Here is a 21,904-nt window from a genome sequence, read left to right as displayed (position 1 = left end):
TCACACAAGCCATTCTTTTTTTTTTATCTTATTTTTTTTTTCAACATTTTTTAAATTATCTTACATACCATTTTAAGTATACATTCACATAATTATTTTTCTTCTTTACATTTATCATTCTTATAAATTTTTATTCCATTTTATAGATTATATACATATACAGTTTGGGTTGCTTTGTTTACCATCCCTTCTTCCTGTTGTAACACCACCTTATTTTCCCTTTCTTTTCTCCCTCCCTCCTCTATTTTCCTCCTTCCTCCTCTCCTTTCCCTTCCTTCTTCCATTACCTTTCTCCTACTCCTACTCTTCCTCTTCCCCTACATACCCTCTCTCCTTCTCTTCTTCTCCCTTCCATCCTCTCCCTTACCTCTTTCTTCTTTCCCCCATCTTCCTTTCATTCTCTCCTCCTCTCCCTCTTTCTTTTCTATTATTATAGGTGTCTCTTTTGGGTCTCAGTTTATGTTTCCTTGGGATGGTATTTCAACAAACCCAAATATTATTGGTATCTTTTCTTGTTCCCTTACCTTCGCTAATCTATCCTAATTATATTTCCTCCCTCTTTGTATCTCTCTAGTATATATATACTTATGTATTTAATCTTTTCTTTTCTGTTTTCCCCTTCTTCCCCCTCCCTTTTTCCATAACAGTGCATCACCTGAGTTCTGTATCTTCTTCCTACTTTCTTTTCTAGTTGCCTTTCTATAGCCAACCATAAAATCTTCACCATATCTTGAAGTACTCCGATTCCTCTTTATCCTTTATTTTCATTGTCAACCTGTTCATCTCTGCATAATCTAGTATCTTTTTTTACTATCTCTTCATCTGTTGGTAGCTTATTTAAATTCCAATTTTGGGCAAATATGATTCTTGCTGCTGTAGTTACATGTATAATCGAATAGATATCCTCTTTCTTAAATTTCTCTGGGATAATACCTAGTAAAAATATCTCTGGTCTAAATTCTATTTCTTGTTGTAACATTTTCTTTAACCATACTCTTATCTTATATTCTTCTTTCTTGACCCTCATCCCTTTTACCTCTTTATTTTGTCGTTTTTACTCTATCCAAAAACTCTAGTGTCAGTATAAATAATAATGGGGATTTTGCTTTGCGGCCCCTGACCCAATGCGGATCCCGGGTAGCTCCCTGGTTTACCGAGGAGCTCCAGGAGATGAAACGCTGGAAAAGACACCAAGAGAGTGATTGGAGGGCCAGCCGGTCCGAATCCGACCGAACACTAGTAAGAATTCATATTAAATCCTACTTAGTGGTGATAAAAGTGGCAAAACAGCAACATTTTTCCGCTCTTATCGCGTCTGCAGATAACTGCCCAGCTGCCCTGTTTAAGGTGACCCGCTCCTTACTTAATCAAGGAACTGGGGAAGACCCCTTGCAGGGTAGGGCTGAGGAATTTGTTCAGTATCTTCAGGATAAAATCGCTCAGATTCAGACAGGCGTGGACTCTGACTGGGTAGATTCGGGCGAGTCAACAGGGATGAGTCTTGTGGAAACTATCTGGGATGAGTTTGACCCTGTGACTCCCGAGGGCATGGACAGGATTATGGGGAGACTCAGTGTTGCCACTTGTGTGCTGGACCCGTGTCCCTCTTGGTTAGTTTCAGCTTCCCAGGAGGTGACACGAGGCTGGCTCCAGGCGATTACCAACGTTGAGAGAGGGGTTCTTTCCCACTGTCCTGGCAGTGGTGAGGCCCCTCCTTAAGAAGCCTTCCCTGGACCAGCCTCTTTAGCCAACTATTGTCCGGTCTCCAACCTTCGCTTTGTAGCGAAGGTTGTTGAGAGCGTGGTAGCACGTCAGCTTCCCCAGTACCTTGATGGAGCTGCCTATCTGGAGTGACTGTGGTTCCTGTCATCCCGATTTGTGCATCTTGTTCCATCTTTGATGATAGGGGGAGAAATTTTAGCCCCCTCAGAGAGGGCCCGCAATCTGGGAGTCCTCCTGGATATGTGGCTTAGTTTAGAAGAACACCTGATGGCCGTGACCAGGGGGCCTTTTACCAGGTTCACCTGGTACACCAATTGTGTCCCTTCCTGGATCAGGATGCCCTGTGCACAGTCACTCACGCCCTCCTTTCTTGCCTGGACTAGTATAACGCTCTCTACATGGGGCTGCCTTTGAAGAGCACCCGGAGGCTTGAGTTGGTCCAGAATGTGGCTGCACGGGTTGTCATGGGTACCTAGGTGCTCCCATGTTACACCCCTTTTAGGCGGCCTGCACTGATTGCCGGTTGTTTTCTGGGTGCGATTCAAGGTGTTAATTATGATCTTTAAAGCGCTCCATGGCTTAGGCCCAGGGTACTTGCAAGACCACCTACTGCCACCAGTAGCTTCTCACCATCCAATATGATCCCACAGAGTTGGCCTCCTCAGGATGCCGTCGGCAGTGTCGGCTGGTGACCCCCAGGGGGAGAGCTTTCTTTGTGGGAGTGCCTTCCCTTTAGAATGAGATGCCCCCGGAGCTTCACATAATTCCCGACCTCTGGTCCTTCCGGCGCACCCTAAAAAGTTGGCTTTTCCAAGCAAGCCAGCCTGGCCTGAATAAAATAAATTATTAATTTTAATTGTTAATTTTAATTTAATTTCTAAATCTCATTGTAAATGTCTGTTGGGTTTTTTGGATATTCTATTTAATCTTTCTTTTAATTTTTGTAATATGTGTTTTTATGTTGTACGCCACCCTGAGTCCTTTGGGAGAAGGGCGGCATATGTCCAATAAACCTAAACCTAATGTATAGTGCTATTCTCTTTTTACTTTGGTCAGCCAGAGTTGTGTATAAATTACCTAGTTTACTTTCCTGGGTTTCTTTCTAATATGTACTTCCTGTAAGCATATAATGTCCAGTTTCAATTTCTCTAATTTGTTGAATATTCTTTTTCTTTTTATCGCCAAGTTTAGTCTGTTTATGTTTATTGAGATTACTTTTATTTCTTCCTCCATATCATTGGTTTAAAGGTTTTAGTTGATCTAGTCGTTCTTAGCTCCCTCTGCTCCTTTATCTCTTTGGCCCTTGCTCCTTCTCTTAACGCTTTCTCTTCCTGTTCTTTTTCCATTTTTCCTTGATCTTTTCCCTTAGCTTCCATTTGGCTCCCTCTTCTCTTACCAGCATTGCTTCCTGTGCTGCTATATGTTTCTCTTGTGTATCTAATCTGTGCCTTTGTTCTTGCCAGTTTACTAAGATCCCTTCTGGAACCAGCTATTTAAAACTCACACCTTTCTTAATCAGACTCAGTGGTATTCCTTTCTTATTTCCCTAACCTTCCTTGGGATTTGCTTCACTGCCACTATCTCTCTGGACTTGTATTTAATTGTGGTACTTCTTGTTGCTTGCAATACTTCATTTTTTAAAGTTTTTTTTAAATAAATCTTACATGTACCTCTCTGGGCAGGTTGTTTCCCACTTGTATGTACTCTAAATGTTTCGTCCATTCCACCTAAAATATATTCCTTACTCATATCTCTGACCTCTGAAAGTATTTCTGCAATCTTCTCTGCTAAATTCTGTCCTTTCTCCTCTTCAGTGTTCTGAAATCTTAGGTAGAATTTGGATCTTTCCATTTCCCAAAATATGGTGGATTCATCTTGCTTTCTATCAATTATTAGTAATCTATGATCCATATCCTCCACTTTTTTCTCTGTTATTTCTATTCTTTCTTCCACCTTCTGCAGTCTCTGTTTGTTTTCCCCCATCATTTCCTTGACTTCCTTCAGTTCATCTTCCACCTTGACCACTTTCTCTTCTACTTTGTTTATTTGCTCCTTCAGATCTGTGTGTATGGTTTACAACATACTTTTTAACTCCAAGGTAGCTTTATCTTGTTGCATTGTTGTGCCTGTTACTTTCTGTGTTGCTGAACTGGTGGTATAACTGTTGCAGGCACATATAATGTTATTTTCTTCATTTTGGAATTTGGTTCTGACATTGTTGTGACTGAGTTATAGTTGAATTTATAATCCAAAGGGTGAATTAATAAATTAATTGTAATCTTGAAGCCGTCCACAGCAACTCAAACATCAGCCTCCAATAAACCAACCCCTGTTCTTGGACCCAGTCTTCAGGTTCTTGCTGGAAAGCAGGGAAACAAGAAAAAAGAGGGTTGGTTAAAAAAAAGAGAAAAGACAAAAAAAAGGCACTCACCCCAACAAAAGAGACACACACCCCTCCACAAAATTAATTCCACAATGGTAATCCACACTTCATTGCAAAAAGAGAAGGGGAAGGGAAGAAAGAGCGAGGTGAGTAAAAAAGGGAAGAAAAGATAAAAAATTTGGGTAAGCAAAAAAGGACCCAAAATAGCCAAGTGGAAAAAAAAAAGAGAAAGAAAAATGAAAAAAAGAGCCTTTAGTATAAATTTTCTGGATTATCTAAGTTCTTCCAATAAAATGGAAAAAAGCAAAAGGAAAAAAAACACGCTGTCAGAAGGATGATGTAGCAAAAAAGTACAACACCCTGTTTACACAGCTGGTCTTAATTTCTTTCTTCCAGAGAGACTTTATCAGTGTTATTAGCAAAAAAGTCAAGGTCAATTCTTCTTAGCCAGCTTCCTTCGTTATTCAAGCAACTTTTATTTACCACTAGATGGCAATGCAGACAATGCAGAAAAGTAATTCATCCTATTTGTCTTTTAAATCTATAGCTCTGAAAGCAGAGAATCTGAAAATGTCCAAATAAAAAGTAAAATGTTGAAATATTCCAATTTGCTTTCTAGCTCTTACACAGTTAAACAATTCTCATTTCTTTTATTCTGTTAATGGCTCCGTCTGTCTGTTCGCTGCTAGTCCGAGGGTGGGAGAGCTTTCTAGCCCCCACTCCCCTCTGTTTCCTGCCGCTCTTTCTTTAAAAAGTTTTTAATCAGAGGTTAAAGTTAATTAGAGGAATGTTGTACTTCAAGCAATCTTATTATCTCACCCAGCCAGTCACTTTCCTGTTTTTCCAGGCTTGTTGCAGCCGGGCACCTCATATTAGGCTGCCTTCTTTGCTTTAGGTCCAGAGGCATTGCAAGCAATTTTGCAGGCGTTTTAGGGGAATTGCGGGTTCCCCTACCACACCCACTTGTGTCCCCCCTCTTCACTGCTCCCCCAGAGCAGCTATGGTTAATTACCACACAGCACAGCAAGGAGTCTGACGATTCTTCGGAGAGCACCCTGGAGAACATATCCTGTTGCTGAGATTCAGGCCACACACCCTTCAAGCCATTCATTCTTGAAGTGGCTTTGAAGAATGCTGTTCCATGCAGTCCTTGAAACTTGCATAACTTTCAGAGACTCCGGAGGCCATGCGAAAGCACATCCCATTCTCGTGCAGCTCCAAAAATCATGCAGGAATGGGTGTGCTTTTGAGAATAGTTGTTTTCAAGTGTTGTTGAAAAGTGGGGCGTCACTCAAAATGTTGTGGCATGTCACAGGTTTACTATCACTGGATTAGACAGAGATGGCCCATCTAACTTTACTATAGCAAGTGGTCAGAGTTGCTGATAGAACAGCTAGCGTGTGATTTCAGAAGCTCTCAAAATTGAGCGACCGCAACAGATGGAAGAGGCAGGCTTTGGAAGTGCAGGCTGGTATATCCAGAAGCAAAACACACAGCCTTTTATTGGACCATTGTAAATAGCCTAGTTGGGTCATCTGAAACATAAAAAAGACTCTGCTAAGTATAAAGAAGGCCCAAGTAGCACTATCATTCAGTGTCAGAGTGACAGGCCTTGGCAGCACAGAAACAGGCTGGTATCAGGAGAAAGGAGCTCTTAAAGTTAAATGGCTGATGTAGTAGAAGAAGCAGCTGCTGGTGGTGGTAGGCTAGCAACTTCTGAAGTAGTCCCAGTTAAGTGATTAAACCAGGTCAAAGATTGGTTTGATAGCAGGCTGATATTATTACAGAACTGTTCAAGTGAAGCAGTTGTACAGTGGAGAGAAGCTTTGGTAGAAATAGGCTGATGGGCATAGGAGGAACTGTAAATGATCCATGCATATGCCTTATTAGATTATTTTAGTAAGTAAAACTCAGCTGGGTGGCAGACCTGTAAAATTTATGGGCTAAAGGCCTTTCTTAACTTAAAGACAATAAATGTTTATTAACATTTCAATTGTTAAATTGTTAACCTAACTGTTCTTAAAAGTAATATACATAGGAGGTTTGTTCTGTTCTTAACTTTGTGCCTATTTACTCAGTATGGAGAACACGCTCCAAGCAAAAAGAACACAGAAAAAAAGTTTGACTCAAAGCTATACTGTTGAAACTTAAGTTCATATTCAGAGGGCAGAAAGAACTGACCAGAAAGAATAACATTGGCACCAAACTGCTTAATTAAAGTTAAATCTTATATCCAAATTAAGAGCGTTGAATAAAGTTGAAGCATGCTTCAGTGCCAATCAGTCTGTACAAAATATTGTCCTACATGTCCAATTAAAAAATAATTGTAAGAGTAATTACTGAACCAGTTTTGGTGCCAATATGTGGTAGGTTTTTGAATATTGATGTCCTTCTGAACACCATCTCAGTAGATGTTCACAAGCAACCATAGTCCTTCGACCTCTGGCTTAGACTGCTTAGTACTCCAAAGGGTTAGAGTAAGGATTTTTACCTAGTACTCCAAAGGGTCTCATTTCCTCACATAGACTATTAATATCCTCCCAACTTCTCCATATCCTCAACAAATTAAGTAGCAATGGAACTTGATTTGGTGCTTTGAATCCCAACCAGTCTTGAAGATAGAGGAATTTATTGCTGATTACTGTGGTCCTTGCCTCTCTTTCCTACTGCTCCTGATGGTTATATTAGCTGAGGAGGATTAGATATCAGGACTGTGTTTATCAAGATAAGCATAACCTTCTAACTCTAGCCCTAGCCAGTTTTGTAATCTTCTGTTTAGATTTTTGCAGAATGTTGAACATGGGGCTCCATTTAAAAATATTCTTGAAATTGTTTAACAGATTAACAGAGTTGGAAGGGGCCTTGTAGATCATCTAGTCCAACACCCACCCACCCACCCAAGCAGGAGGCCCTACACCATTTCTGACAAATGGCAGTCCAATCTCTTTTTGAAAGCCTCCAGTGATGAAGCTCCCACAACTTCTGAAGGCAAGCTGTTCCATTGGTTGATTGCTCTCACTGTCAGAACAGTTCTCTTTGATCAGATTCCATCCATTATTCCTTATATGGCCTTTGGGTGCCTTAGAAAATAACTTGACCCCTTCCTCTCTGTGGCAGCCTCTCAAATGTTGGAACGCTGTTATCATGTCTCCCCTGATCCTTCTCTTCACTAGACTAGGCATGCCCAATTGCTGTAACCATTCTTCATATGTTGTAGTCTCTAGTCCCCCTAATCATCCTGGTTGCTGTTCTCTGCACTTTTTCTAGAGTCTCAACATCTTTTTTATAGTGTGGTGACCAAAACTGGATGCAGTATTCTAGGTATGGTCTTAAGGCTTTATAGAGTGGTATTAGTACCTCACTTGATCTTGATTGTATCCCTCTGTTACTGCATTTTAGGATTGCATTGGCTTTTTTGGCTGCCGCCGCACACTACTAGCTCATATTTAACAGGTTGTCCACTTAGACTCCAAGATCCCTCTCACAGTTAATTGTATTAAACCTGGTTCACTCAGTCTATATGCGTACTTTTGGTTTTTCTTGCCTAAGTGAAAGATTTTACTTTTGTCTACATTAAATTTCATTTTATTAGATAGAGCCCAGGGTTCAAGTCTGTCAAGGTCCATCTGGATCTTGAGTTTATAATCTAGGATGTTAGCTAATCCTGCCATTTTAGTATCATCCTCAAATTTGGTAAGTTCCCCTTCTATTCCCTCATCTAAGTCATTTATGAAGGTATTAAAGAGTACTGGGCCTAAGATGGAGTCTTGTGGTACCCCACTGCTTATTTCCCTCTATGTAGACATAGACCCCTTAAGTATGATTTGTCAGCCAGTTATAAATCCTTCTGGTGGTGATGCTAACTATCTCACTTTTTTCTATCTTACCAAGAAGTAGATTGTGGTCTCCTTTGTTGAATGCCTTGCTGAAGTCTAAGTATATTATGTGTCAGCCTCTGTTTCGCTATTTGCTTTTGGCTGCCATTGAAATGGGGAGGGGGGGCTGGTATTTGGGAAAGGAAGTTTTAAGTACAGGAGAAATGGTAAAAAGGGAGTTTTGTTCTCACCATCTACTGCGCATGCTGGAGATAGTGATTGAGGTGGCCAAGGCATACCAACCTGACGATGCTTTTTGAAGATGGAGCTCACATGACACCTAAGGGATTTGCAGATTGGACTGTGGTATGGGCTTACCAGGGGAAGGGGGTTTGATCACATATTGATATGTATGGTTTCGCGCGCTTTTGCCTCAGATCTTGCTTTGCTTAGCTGCTATCTTTTCATAACCAGTAAAAGTACTCTTAATTCTGCAAAATGGAGTTAAGTGGTTTCTTTCTTGGTTGCTGAGGGAGGCTGGCCTGACATTATGTCTACAGTATTTCACTGGTCTACTAATTTAGTCACATTGTTGAAGAATGAAATAATATTTGTTTGGCATGATTTAACAAACTCATGCTGACTGATAGTTATTACTTTACTTGTTTTCTAGATGTTGTCAGATCTGTTTTTTTATTATCTTTTCCTGTATCTTCTTAGGTATTGATGTTAGGCTGATTGGTCTGTAGTTTCCTGGGTCTCTTTTTCTTCCTTTTTTGAAGATGGGAACCACATCAGCTCTTATCCAGTCCTCTGGTAGTTCCCCAGTGTTCCAGGATTTTTGGAAGATGTGGTACAGTGGTACTGAGATGACATCTTCTACCTCCTTTAGAACTCCGGGATGTAATCCATCAAGTCCTAGGGGTTTGCATTCATCAAGATCAGACAGGTCTCTCCATACTATTATTATTTTTTGCTTATTTTAACTTTTATTTCTAGTCTTTCTTTTACAGTTATGTTTTTGGTAGGTTAGGCTACAGTTTCTTTTTGCGTTTATTGTAGAATACAAATGCAAAATTAACCTGAATAGTTTGCTGGTAATATCTCTCCTGTCCCCGTAGATGAAGATGTTCTGATGAATGTTATTTAAGGAGGAGGTGCTGATGTGGAACTTCCTTACTGGAGCAGTCAGCCTGCAATCACATCAGTCTAATGATCTGGGGTTTTTTTTAGATTCTTTCTTATATTTTTTTCTGGTCCTTTTAAGATTGTAGAACTCATTTCCTACTTTGTTGTAGATCTTTGATATGAGATCTATATAATCTCTCCTGGGATTTTGTTTTATACAGTTAATAGTCTTAGTAAGTGGCCATAATATTTGTGCAAAGAAGATTTATCTTTTAATAGGCACTTCATTTCCTTTTTCATAATTATGAGGGCCCTCATTTCAATTAATCAAAATCACTTTTGATAAATCAAGTATCAAGAAATGAGAATTTTGTTTTAGCCATATTAGCCATTTGTACAATTGTGAAATAGAAATTTAAATAAATAATCAGTAAAGATAGTATTCACTTAGTGACTGCCCTTGACAGTGTATGTTCACAGTTACTGAAGTGCTGAAAAACTAATTCACAATCAATACCAGTATTTATGACCTTTACAACTTCTCTCTTTCCATCACGTGTTTGCCATTCCAGTTGGTTAGTATGCACAGTTGCAGTTACATGATTTTCATTTAGGAACCACTTTGCTTAACAACTGAGTTACTGGCCCCAGTTACAGTCACTAAATGAGAATTATAAGTACTCTAGGGTATCTCTACTCTCTTCTTGCTCCTGCTAGGAAAGAATGTATGAGAGACATAGTACTATGAAAAATCTGTTAGATGGGGGGAAATGATATATGAAATGATATATGAAAGTATATGAATGGAGATCAGTAATGTAACTAGCACTTTAGAGTAAGGAGATATTTTGAGTATAGACTTAGGTTACCGCTGTTCATTCAACAAGAGTTCAAATGGTGCTGAACAAGAGGAAATTATTACTGTTAGTATCCCTGTGGTCACATGATTGTGATCTGGGTGCTCCACCTGCCTCGCAATTGTTGAAGCAAGCTGCAGTCATATGATCACAATTTCTGAAGTTTCCTGCCAGCTATCCACAAACAAATTCAGTGGAGAAACCAGCAGAAAGTCAAAATGAGCAGAGTCACATGAGATCCTCACTTAATTAAGGCAACCAGGACAGAGATGGGTTCCTACCGGTTTGGACCGGTTTGGCTGAGTAGGTAGTAACTCAGCCAGCCACACCCCTTCTGCACATGCACAGAAGCAATTTTTTGTACTTTGCATACACGCTTAGCGCAAAGTGCATCCCTGAGCAAACCAGCAGTAACAGAAGCCGGAGCCCACCCCTGAACCAAGAGTGCCAAAAGTGCCACTGGTACATGACATAGCCATGTGATATCACACTTCACAGTACAATTGCATTGCTTAACAATGGCAGTTTTGGCCCAATTGCTGCCATAAGCCGAAGACTACATGTAATGTGAAATAAAGGATGTGTATAATTGGCTTGGGTGGGAGTAATTTTGATATGCTTAATAGAGATGTATGAACAGGATACAAATATTATAAATGAAGAGGTGTACATGATATTAATTTCCATAAAAAAGATATTTCAAGGTCATGTCCCGTAGTAGACATGTCACAAACCTGGAGCGTGGGAGATGGCTCAGTAACCTCTGTTCGAACTGCATGCTGTTTCGTTGTTTTAAGATCTATCCTTGCATTAGAAATTCATGAGTTTCTCTCCCACATTGTCATGCCTCTTCAACATTTTAAAGATGGCATATTCTTTTAACCCATTAATGCTCACTCCATTTCTTTTCCATGCTAGAATGTAGAGTATTCTTGGTAGCAATAACTCAAAGTAGATATGAGATGTTGAAATCTCCTGAGCTTTCATTGTGTTCTCTGCTTTCAATTTTTTTAGAACTTTTAAGTTTTGATGATCTATCACCTACCTCAGATAATTTATCACATCCCACTACAAATAGGCCAAAGATGCCTGGCAGAAGACTTCCTACTCGCTTCAATGGCAAGAATCCTGTGAGTACATGAACCACTTATATATAAATTACCCATCATAATAATTAAATTAACCCAAAACAGGTCCCTGCACACACTTTGGGGCCCAAGCCCAGCTCAAAGCCAGCAGCATTGGGACCATTCTGATCTCCAAAGGGAGAATATTCTAGAAAGTGAGTGCTATGGTAGAAAAGGCATGTCCTCTAGGCCCAGCAACTGGCATTCCTTAGCCAACAGGTCCCAAAGCATGACCATTCTGCCTGACTGGATTGGACAGGTAGAAACCTTTTGGGCAGAGAAGGATGGGTATTTGGCTTGCACCTGGAAAATAAAAAAAAAATACCAAGAGCGTTTATGGAGATTCTCAGTCATCCAGGTCATGGTTGTCCCAAAGATGCTTTTTCAAGAGACAACTGGACTTTTTGGTTGTTCTTTGAATTTGTTTTGCTTCTCATCCGAGAAGCTTCTTCAGCTCTGACTGGATGGTTGGGAATGATAGGATTTATACTCCTTGCAGACAGCTGGTCATTTGCATTCTTTTAGAGAGTTGTTGAGGCCACCTGGAGGTTTATCTGTGTCATCAGGGTCATCTGAGTGGTGCAAATGGGTGTGGAGCCTTCTTGGAACTGTTAAAAGGACTGCGTTATAAGACTGAAAATAGATAATGTCATATTCTTCCCCCTCTGTTGAGAAAGTGCTGTTCAATTTTGACATAAATGGCATCTTTAACCCCTTTTTCAAACTAATGGTCCTCTCTGTCCAAAATGTGGCCTTTTTGTCTTCAGTGGTCTGTGTCTTCTAAATGCAGATGAACTGTTGAATCTAGTCCTGATTGGTTTTTTCTCTTATGTTCTCCCTTGCATTTATGAAGTGGTTGTTTTGTTTTCCCAGTGGACAGATCTGTCTGGCTAACTGCATTATACTGTATATACCACGTCGCTCAGTGTGTGTGTGTCTGGGTGTTTTATCCTTGGGGTGCACAAGCTTCTTCCTTAGTGTATTCTTGGGTTTGAAGTGAGAACGTATGCTGGAGATTGTGTTGGCTGGAGATCTTCCTGAGCTTTTCCGATACTCTTGCAATGTATGGAATGAATATGTTGCTTTGTTTATTGCTCTGTTCGTTGTCTTCAAAGAAAAACCAGAAAGTCCAGTTGCCTCTTGAAAAAAGCACCTTTGGGACAACCATGACCCGGATGACTGAGAATCTCCATTGACATCTATAAATAAAATGTTCAAAGATCACATAAACAGACAGACAGGAAAATAGTCATTTACGTATGAATTTTGCTTGTGACACTCAAGTCACTTTACAATAAATATCCAAAGCATGTTAAAGTACTCCCACGCGAAAATCCTCCCTCCCCCAATCATTGCATCAAATCAAATCTAGTGAAAAAGAGAACATTATCCACCAAATGCCTGCTGAAATAAGATGGTGTCTTCTGGCTTCCAGGACACGAATGGGTTTGGGACATCACTCACTACATTCCAGGATACAATGCCTAGTAGTTCTCACTTGGGTAAAACTGTAATAGCATAATTTTTTGCAGATTGTGGAGTTCCCTGAAGCAGCAACCCCGATTGATCTCAGATCATGAATCACAAGGTGAAAAAGGTGGTTACTAAAGCATAGCTGGCTGTTTTGTAAAGAAATAGTTGCTAACCAACATCTTGAATTTTATTTAGGAATAAATTAAAATGTACCACATGATTCTATAAATGGGTATATGAAAAAGATTTTAGAGTAAATACACGTCTCAAAAACACTGATTTCTGTTTTATGTTTCCTTTCTTGGTTGAAGCCTACTGAGACTCAAAACCTAGAAAAAAATGTGAAAGTGCATAAGGAGGAAGAAGAAAGTGCCAAATTAAAATTATCTGAGTGTAAAAAGGTATGTTGACATTGTTTGTGTTTATCTGTACTAAGAAGTCAAAATGATTAGAATATCCTAACCATTTAGTAAGATACATTCTTACTGTAATATTTCAATGCAGTAGTTTTCAATCTTCACCACAAACTCCCTTTAAATACCTTTTGTGGCCACGGGCCACCAAGACTTAACTCAAGATTTAAATCGAAGCATTTCTTCAAGCCTTTGCAGAGCCCTTGTGATGACATCACAGTCTGTGGACCACAGATTGACAACCATTGTTCTAGTGCATTGGTACAGATTTAGCTTGAGTAATTATGGGTGGGAGATTATTAAAGTTAGATATTTTTTATGTCAAGCTGATGAAACAAAATAAATAGATACTATTATTGATTAAATAAAATATTATTATCTAGTTCAGTTGTGGGTAACATTGGAACAACAGCTTTTTGATTAGCTTTCCTCAAATTTCACATCTTTATCAAAGATATTTAAAAAACCATACAAATTTTGCTGCTGAATTTTCGGGATATGGTCTCAGGATGCTGGGCAGTATAAATGAGGTATTTGGGTATTCTGAGATTCCCAACCGACAGGTTGCCATATTCCCATCTTCTGATTATAACATATCATTTTTTTAAAATAAAAGAGACCACATGTTTATTCTTTATTCATGCAGCAGATTGCCAAAGAAGCTAAAATAATTTTGGCTTCCTTTGATATAGTCTTTCAATAGTTTTATTAATCATCAAAGTATTAGTCAAGCACCATCAGCTAATATTTTAAGCCATTATTCTATGTAAGAATATAGATTTTGCTAGTTCTTCAATAAATAGCTGTGGTGGCACAGTGGTTAGAATGCAGTATAGCAGGCTGACTGTCCATAGTCAGGAGTTTGATCCTGGCCGGTTCAAGGTTGACTCAGCCTTCCATTCTTCTGAGGTTGGTAAAATGAGGGCCCAGATTGTTGGGGAAAATATGCTGACTCTGTAAACCACCTAGAGAGGGTGGTAAAGCACTGTGGAGTGATATGTAAGTCTAAGTGCTATTGCTGTTGCTTGGTGAATAGATTTGACTGTATTCTTGCCATCCTCATTTAGATCGCTGTTCTTTTGTTTCAGCCATCAAAACTTACTTCAACAGTTCTGACTTCATTACCACGACCGAGTTCTATTGTAATAAATACTGGAGAAACGAAGCTTAGCCAGGAGACAGATGAAGGGGGAAAACATTCTTTAGAAGAACTAAGATCTCAGATCTTTGATCTCCTGTTGGCTATAGAAAGCTTGAAAAAAGAGCACGGGTAAGAGCTTTTCATTTTTTCCACAATGATTTTTTAAAGTGATTTAGGCATCATGAAGTCTTTCTGGTATTGTTGTACTATAGCACCCATTATCACATACACTCGGTCTTGTTGTCTAGGGTTCACAGGAATTCAACAGTTGGTGAACCATGTATTACAGTTCCTACTAAATAGATAGATGATAGGTAGGTAGGTAGGTAGGTAGGTAGGTAGGTAGGTAGGTAGGTAGGTAGATAGATAGATAGATAGATAGATAGATAGATAGATAGATAGATAGATAGATAGATGATAGATAGATAGATAGAAAAAACCTACTATATTTGTCATATTAATTCAATGTTTTTATAAATTTCCAGGATTAGTTTTTAAATGCTTTACAATGTGTTTGTTGATAAAGGGCTAGCTGAAACAACTTTACTTTGTTCATAAGTGAGAACTATGTATAATGAGTACTGCAACAGGAATAGCTGAGATTTTATTTTTGATTGCTGGTGTCATGTTTTATTGGATTATATATGAGTGCATACCAGAATATGATAAGATACTCAGATACTCATATCCTTGCTGGGTGAGGAGATTCTGCACTCAGATAAATATGCTCCTTCTGGTTCATAGAGGAAGTTTAAGGGGGTTGATACTGCTGTCAAGGTAAGCCATTCCTACTCTATTTGGGAGGTGCTTATCCGTTAAATTGAGATCTAACTAGTATATTGCACAAGCAATGTAAGGATGATTTTTCACTGCAATTTTTGTCTGTGCAAATTTTAAAGGAAACAACTGGAAAAACTGAAAGAAGACTTGGAGGAAGAAAAGCAGATGCGAAGTATCCTAGAGGTAAAATATTTAAATAGAAGTCCAACATTTCCCATCACTTTCAATAAAGTAATGCAAATTCTTAACAAGACCATAACAAAACAGCTATAGTAAAGTATACTTTGACTTTTTTAGGCATCTAATTTCAGGGAAAGGATGTATTTATTTATCTATTTATTTATTTTGACAATTTCCCTTCTATTCTCTTGAGATTTTCTGGGGTGATTTTAACCAATGAAATGGAAGCTCTTCTGAAGTACTATGAAAAGTAGCTGGTGATAAAATGCAAACATACAATTGGAGGAACAGCAAACTGCTATATACAGCCCCTGTTTATTGTGGCTATCAAATAATGATTCTTGATATACATGTAGTCCTTCACTTAAGATCCTAAATGAGCTCAAAAATATGGTTGTAAATCATGCCACTCATTAAGCAAGTCATGACCCACCTAATTTACAACATTTTTGCAGCTATTGCAAAGTGAACACAGCAGTTGTTAAGCAACTCATAGTTCTCAATGGCATATTTTGCTAGAAGGCAAAAGCAATCACCAATTTCCAACAAAAAACATAAATTAGGTTCACATGCCTATAGGATGTTGCAAACAACTATAAATGTGTGTTGGTTTCTGGGCACACAGAATGTGATCACATGAATGCAGGGGGGAGCAGATTTTGGAACTTTGAATGCCCGGAGAAGCAGATGTTGGAACTTGAAATGCTTGCTAAGTGACCAGTTGTTAAGCAAAGACTACCTATATTGTAATTGAATTTTGCCATTCAACTGTTCTTTTATTGAAACCTCAAATTCAGACTACTTGGTACATATTTGAATTTTCACTTTCATTGTGGCAAGATTGCAATTTTGGAGAAAATATTTTAAAGAAAAAATTGGTAAAAGACGAGGTAAATGTTAGATATTATTTCCAGCTTTACTATACCAATGACATCCAGTTTTAATTCATGTATTTAATCTCCATTTAATAAACTACTTTTATATATTTGTAGAAAATATAATTAGTGTTTTGTAGACTGTTAGTGATTGATCTTTTCCTGGCTTAGAATTTAAATAGAATTGAGTCTAATTAGTACTTGAATGCAAATTGACATAGAGCTGTCAAGGGTGCAGCTAAACAGAAACTTAAAAACACTTCCACATGTCTAAATAGTCACTTGCAGTTTAATCTTTAGAAAATCAAGATGTTTCAAAGATTCTAGGTAATCCACTCGTAGTTCCTATCAAAACTGCAGTCTTACAAGTTTGCATGAGGACAAATCCTCTCCTGTAAAATCTAGTATTGAAATTGAGGGCAAACTTAATTGTTTATAAAACTGAGATAATCAGACCCACAATTGAAAGCTAAGGGTAGAGAATAAAATGGCTACTTTAGATTTAAAATTTCATCTTTAATTGATATTTATTTCAGGCTAAATGTTTCCCAAAGAACAAATACTACATTGTACCATAGAAGACTGTGGTGTTAACTGAAAATTCTTAGTTGTTCAATTTTTTTTTGTCATTGTCATGCATTTCTAAGATATCCAACTCAAATATTTGGCAGACATTCAACTCAAACAATGGGTGTCTCTGGGCAGCACAGAACAAAAGTAAACAATAAAAAATAGGAGGAAAATGTATTATGTGTGTTTGTCACCCTTTAGTTATTTCTAAAAATAATAAAGGTGAAATAAAATAACCACAAAAACATATGTTAAAAAACAATGCAAAATGGTAACCGTAAAATAATAACTCAGCTAGACCCAAACACTTGGAGGAAAAGCCATGTTTTAACAATTTTTTAAAAGGCAAGTAGAGTTAGTGCCCATAATATATTGGAAGGGATTATTTCGGATCATAGGAGTAGTCACCAAAGAGATGAACTTCCTATGTCCCATAAGAGGACCGTGTTTAAGCGAGGGAACCTGGAGGGCTGATGTTTTGGGGAACAAGCAGTTCCCACAGATGTTCTGATCCTAAGCCAAATATGGTTTGAAAAGTCTTAATCAGCACCTTGAAAGACACCCGGATGCCTGCTGGGAGTCAGTGGAGCTAACACTGGGGTGGCATCCCATGGGCATCATGAGCTCCACCATAACTTTCTGGGCTGCACCATTTGGACTAAATTAAGGCTTCAGGTGGTCTTCAAAGGCATTCTCATTGCAGTTAAGAGATTACTAAAGCATGGGTGACTATAAGCAAGACTTGATACAGGATCAGGCACAACTGGTACACATTATGCAGTTCAGTATACAAGAATTGATAATGCTTTATTCTGTACAAATGTATAATCTCACCCAGTGGCTTCATGTAGGTATTAAAGAGGGGAGGGAGAGAGTAGAGCCATGAGGCACTTTGCAAAATACTCATTAGTAGCAAAGCCTTGAATCACTGAATCCAAACCTTCAGAACCATACATACTGGGATTCGGTTTCTTGAGATTCCTTGAATGAATTTGTTCTTGGTATCCATTTTTGCTTGTTTTCTGATGTGTTTTATTTATTTCGCCCTTTTATGGTATTTATGCCTTTATTACATCAATTGCCCAGAGTTGCTTTATATGAGATGGGCAGCCATCTAAATCTAAATAAATAAGTTACATGGTAGAAGCTGTTGTGGTGTTGCTGCTGCAGGAGACTGTCATGGCAGAGGATAACTTATCCCAGTAATAAATTTCTAGAATATAATAGAATGAAGAGCAATACTAAATTTAAAACACATTTGATGGGTTGTAAATGTGTATGAAATATGAAACATTCTCTATTTGATTAATGTTTATTATTTATATCATTCACAGGTGGAAATAGAAAAGCTCAAGAAAGCTCTTGTAACTACATGAAAGAGCCACATTCCGTTGATCCTTAATGTGCCAGGATTTCAGAATCAGAAATGAAATTGACTTTTTTAAACCTCAAGCCAGCGGATGATAGCATTCCATTAGAAAAAAAAATCTGAGTATAATCTTATTTATATTCTGTGAGCTATGAGGGAAAAAACGGATAGTTTTTTTGTTTGTTTCTTGCCAATATAGGAGAGGCCTTATTTCTTACTGTGCAGTATGGCAGGGTTTGCTTGAGAATACTACTGAATCTGTATAAAAGGGGAGTTCTTAGTATATTTTTATTGAATATACCCTAATTTTAAGAGATCTGTACTATAAATAAGGCAATATAACTTTGCAAATAAACTGTAAAATATATAGTATAGGAGAGAGGCAAATGGTATAGTTTTGTACATTTATTAGTCTTTTCACCATGCTAAAGGGAATATGACGTTAATCATATGCTGTTTTATTGTTCAGGTCTTTTGAGTTTGTTCTCACTATGAAACAGAAGGATCACCTATCTCTAGCACTATGATATTGTAATATTTCCTTAACTGAGAATCCAGAGTACAGTACTGTGGTTCTTGCATTATAGAATTTATAGAAAAGATTATAATTAGGACACATGGACACATAAACACATGAATTGATATAATCCTAAAATACGACATTTTTGCTAATTACTACAGAATGCGACATGTTAAATGTTCTCTTGAGTGTTTCATTTCTTTTTACAAATTATAACTCTAACACTACAATATTACGAGCTTTAAAATGCTTTGCACTAATAATTATTACATTTTAAAAACCTACATATAACAAAATATATAAAGCTACCAGTTTTCTAAATGCAGTCTTAAAATAAGGGTATATCATCTACATAGTTGTTAAAATATTCAGTAAATCAATAGTAAGTTTTTAGATAAACATTTGGCTTATGCTTTAGAATTCAAATTGAATTACTGTTTATTTTTAACAAGGTTTCTTTGAGTCATCTTGTTTAAGTTATTTCTACAGCCTAAAATCCCATTTATTTTCTGTAAAGAAGAAAAACTTCTTCATTGCTCTGTTCAAGCCAAAGATAAAAATATAATTCAGCCCTTTTTTCTTTTAGCATTGCTATCCTAAAAGAGGGGACTGTTTCATGAATGATTTTAGGCTTGACTAAGTGAGTGGAATGATTTGATGCTTATGTCCTGTTTTATATGGCTTTAATATTTTGTCTTATTTGGGTGTGAGCAAACCATGTTGGTATTTTTAACATAAAAAAATCTTAATTCTAATTGCAAACATAAATCATTGGATTAAAATTGGAAATGAAAATATGGGTGTGTAAAGTCATGATGCCTGCTTGCTTACTATACGGATACAGAGCTAATAACATATAACTAATATATCACTTAATGATCATCCTCTGTTGCCAATTTTCCTTAGTAATAGTAATAAATAATGTTCTCACATTATTAATTTTTAGCTCAAAGAGATTCCTTTCATACTAATTTATAAAGAGATTAATAATTCTTGGCTTAGTAGTCAAAATCACAATTTGTGGGTTTATTGGCCTCCTCATTTTGCAGAGAATTCAGAGGTGGGAGGCAGGTTTGGTCTTGAACAGATCATTTGCAAGTAATCCCCTGCAAAACTCAGTTAGGAGAAAGAGCAATAAGCCATCTTCTTCAACAAACATGGTGGATTGACAGAAAAAAAGTTGCCCATCCTCCAAGGTACCTAAAGTACCATCGTATATTGTTGCTGTTTTATCTAAAAAGTAGTTAGAAAAGCTTCCCCCACTTTTCTTTGTCATAGGAAAAACATGTTTTTTTTTATATTTCTGTGAATAGCAGCAGTTACACATTCTAGGTGTCTTTTCAAAATCAAAAATTTGCAGAATAGAAACTTAGAAACCACCTGCCTTTTCTCTCCTAATGTTCATTAAAGTATTATTTTCCCCCCAGTACAAGGTAGCTTTTTGATAGCACCTTCCACCCTGACTTTCTATTTTCTTTAACCTACACAAACACACACACACACACACACACACACACACACAGTGAGAAAGCATGGGGAATTTCAAAACGTGTCTTTGGGTTTACGAAAAAAACAAACCCAGTCAAAGCACCAGCAATGAGAGATAGTTCGTACTTTCTTGGGAACACTCCAGCATAGAGCAAAGCCGTCTTTTCTTTTTTCCCTACCCATCACAGAAGGAAGATTTTTTCCCCCTCTTGCAAGGTTTGTTTTTTTTTAAAGTTGCAAGGCTTTCTTCACCAAAAATTCACTTCTTCCTTCTGGTATCTTCTCCATTTTTCCTAGGATAAGAAAAGGAATGAGTTTCCCCTTCCCTTCATACTTTTGCAGAAGCAGAAATAATAAGTAAAAATTGTGCCTTAAAAAGAAATGCCTTACTTGCACTAGTCAAAACACAGTTCTATTCCTCCTCAAAGCTGTACTGAATTGTTCCACAAGTAGAGGTTTTGGTGCAGTACTGAAACTGGGCAGAGTGGAACAGCACACTCAGTAAGAGGAGATGGATGTATGATCTCTTAATTGTTCAAATTCATCCTAAATTAAACAAAATGGCCTTGAGTGTTGAAATTCGAGAAGGTTTTTTTTTCTGATTTCAGTTCCGTTACACCCTATCATGATTATGCAAACAAGAATTGTTTTTGATTTTTAAAAAGTCATTTATATACTCCTTATTTAGAACCTGAATGTGAAGCAGAATAGGTTACTGTAAAACAGTTTTTTTCTACTTTGAAGCTTATAGCAGATAAATTTAGGACAATCATGGAACTCAGAAGTGTTAATTATTATATTGTCTTCTTTCCTGTAGCAATAAATAACCAAGTGCAATGACTGATATAATAACAAATCCTAGAGATTGCCACTATGAAGGTTTTTTTTTTTTAAGTGATGGCTGTTTTCTCTAATGTCTGTCTTTATGCTCTGTGATGGGAAATGGGACTGGATGCAGACATTCCAAAGAATAAAATTTATTTCAAGCAGGAATCTTTACTGACTTGTTTACAGGTGCTGCAAAATTATGTATGTTATCAAAATGCCACAAATAAAATTATATGCTGTTAATGTGAAATGTATTTTTGTTTAAAAGCATTCAAACACCTTTTATGTCATTCATCTGTATTTGTGTACCGAGAAAAGGACATTTGTGTGATTACAAAACATATAATTCTATTTACATGTGAGAGATGAGAAAAATGAATTTTGTCACCATTGGTTTTCAGTATTTAATGTTTAAGATGTCAATGCAATATAGTGCAATCAATTTTTATTAGGTATAATAAGATAACATTATTTAATGATATCATAGTCTTGAATTCAAAACCAATGAATGGAAATATTAGGGAAATTTGGAAATCCAATTAGTATAAAATTGATGAGGTAAAAGCTGAATGCTTGGATATTCTTACTCATTGTGAAACAAAATAGAAATTAGACAACTGAGAAGGCGGAATTATTTCATTCCAAAATGCTAAATGATCTAGTTAATGACAGCACTTCCTCTCCAGAACCAAGATGCAATCAGTGGCACGGGCCTATGCTCAAAACAGTGCTTGGGTCTTTTTCTTTCTTTAGTGGAATATGTAACATTTTAAGAGAAAACTTTGTTAATTATAATAATTCCTCAATATTAAAGTATATTAACAAAATAGTAAAAGGGTGTCACTGCAAGTAGATTAACTGATATTTCTCTAAATCAGTTTAGCCCAGTGGTTCCCAAAGTGGGCAGTACTGCCCCCTGGGGGCGGTGGGATGACTTAGGGGGGCGCTAAGAGGCAAGGGGGGGAAGCAGATAAGGAGCCTACAACTTCAGCTGGCCAGCCTGCCATAAATGTCCATTTTTCGTTGATCTACTCAATACTACCACTGCTGCTTCTCGCTGCTGCTGCTGTCCACCGCGATGACTTAAGCAACAGCAGAATCGATCCTAACTACCAGTGGCCTCAACCACTGTCCAGCAAGAGGGGGGGGGAACATACAGAGAGCGTGCAACCGAGCAGAGGAGGGGGGTAGTCAAAACAATTAAATCGGAAGACACCGAGCCACTCCCATGCGGC

General features: G+C 37.7%; 1 protein-coding gene across 1 annotated transcript in view; it reads left to right on the top strand.

The window, feature by feature from the left end:
* Positions 1 to 20,912, top strand: part of CD2AP (CD2 associated protein) — an 81,993-nt gene extending 61,081 nt beyond the window's left edge. Inside the window, exons 14-18 of the mRNA XM_087716730.1 lie at positions 10,920 to 11,035; positions 12,817 to 12,906; positions 14,007 to 14,188; positions 14,959 to 15,022; positions 17,799 to 20,912. Of these exons, the coding sequence (XP_087572856.1) occupies positions 10,920 to 11,035; positions 12,817 to 12,906; positions 14,007 to 14,188; positions 14,959 to 15,022; positions 17,799 to 17,840 (494 nt within the window). The 3' untranslated portion in view covers positions 17,841 to 20,912. The remainder of the gene's footprint in view (positions 1 to 10,919; positions 11,036 to 12,816; positions 12,907 to 14,006; positions 14,189 to 14,958; positions 15,023 to 17,798) is intronic.
* The last annotated feature ends 992 nt before the right edge of the window (positions 20,913 to 21,904 follow it).

This window comes from Thamnophis sirtalis, unplaced genomic scaffold (genome assembly GCF_051295495.1).
Source record: "Thamnophis sirtalis isolate CommonGarterSnake01/CBP01778 unplaced genomic scaffold, rThaSir2_p1.2 scaffold_5, whole genome shotgun sequence".
Lineage (NCBI taxonomy): Eukaryota > Metazoa > Chordata > Lepidosauria > Squamata > Natricidae > Thamnophis > Thamnophis sirtalis.
This window is presented reverse-complemented; position numbering and strand designations above follow the sequence as displayed.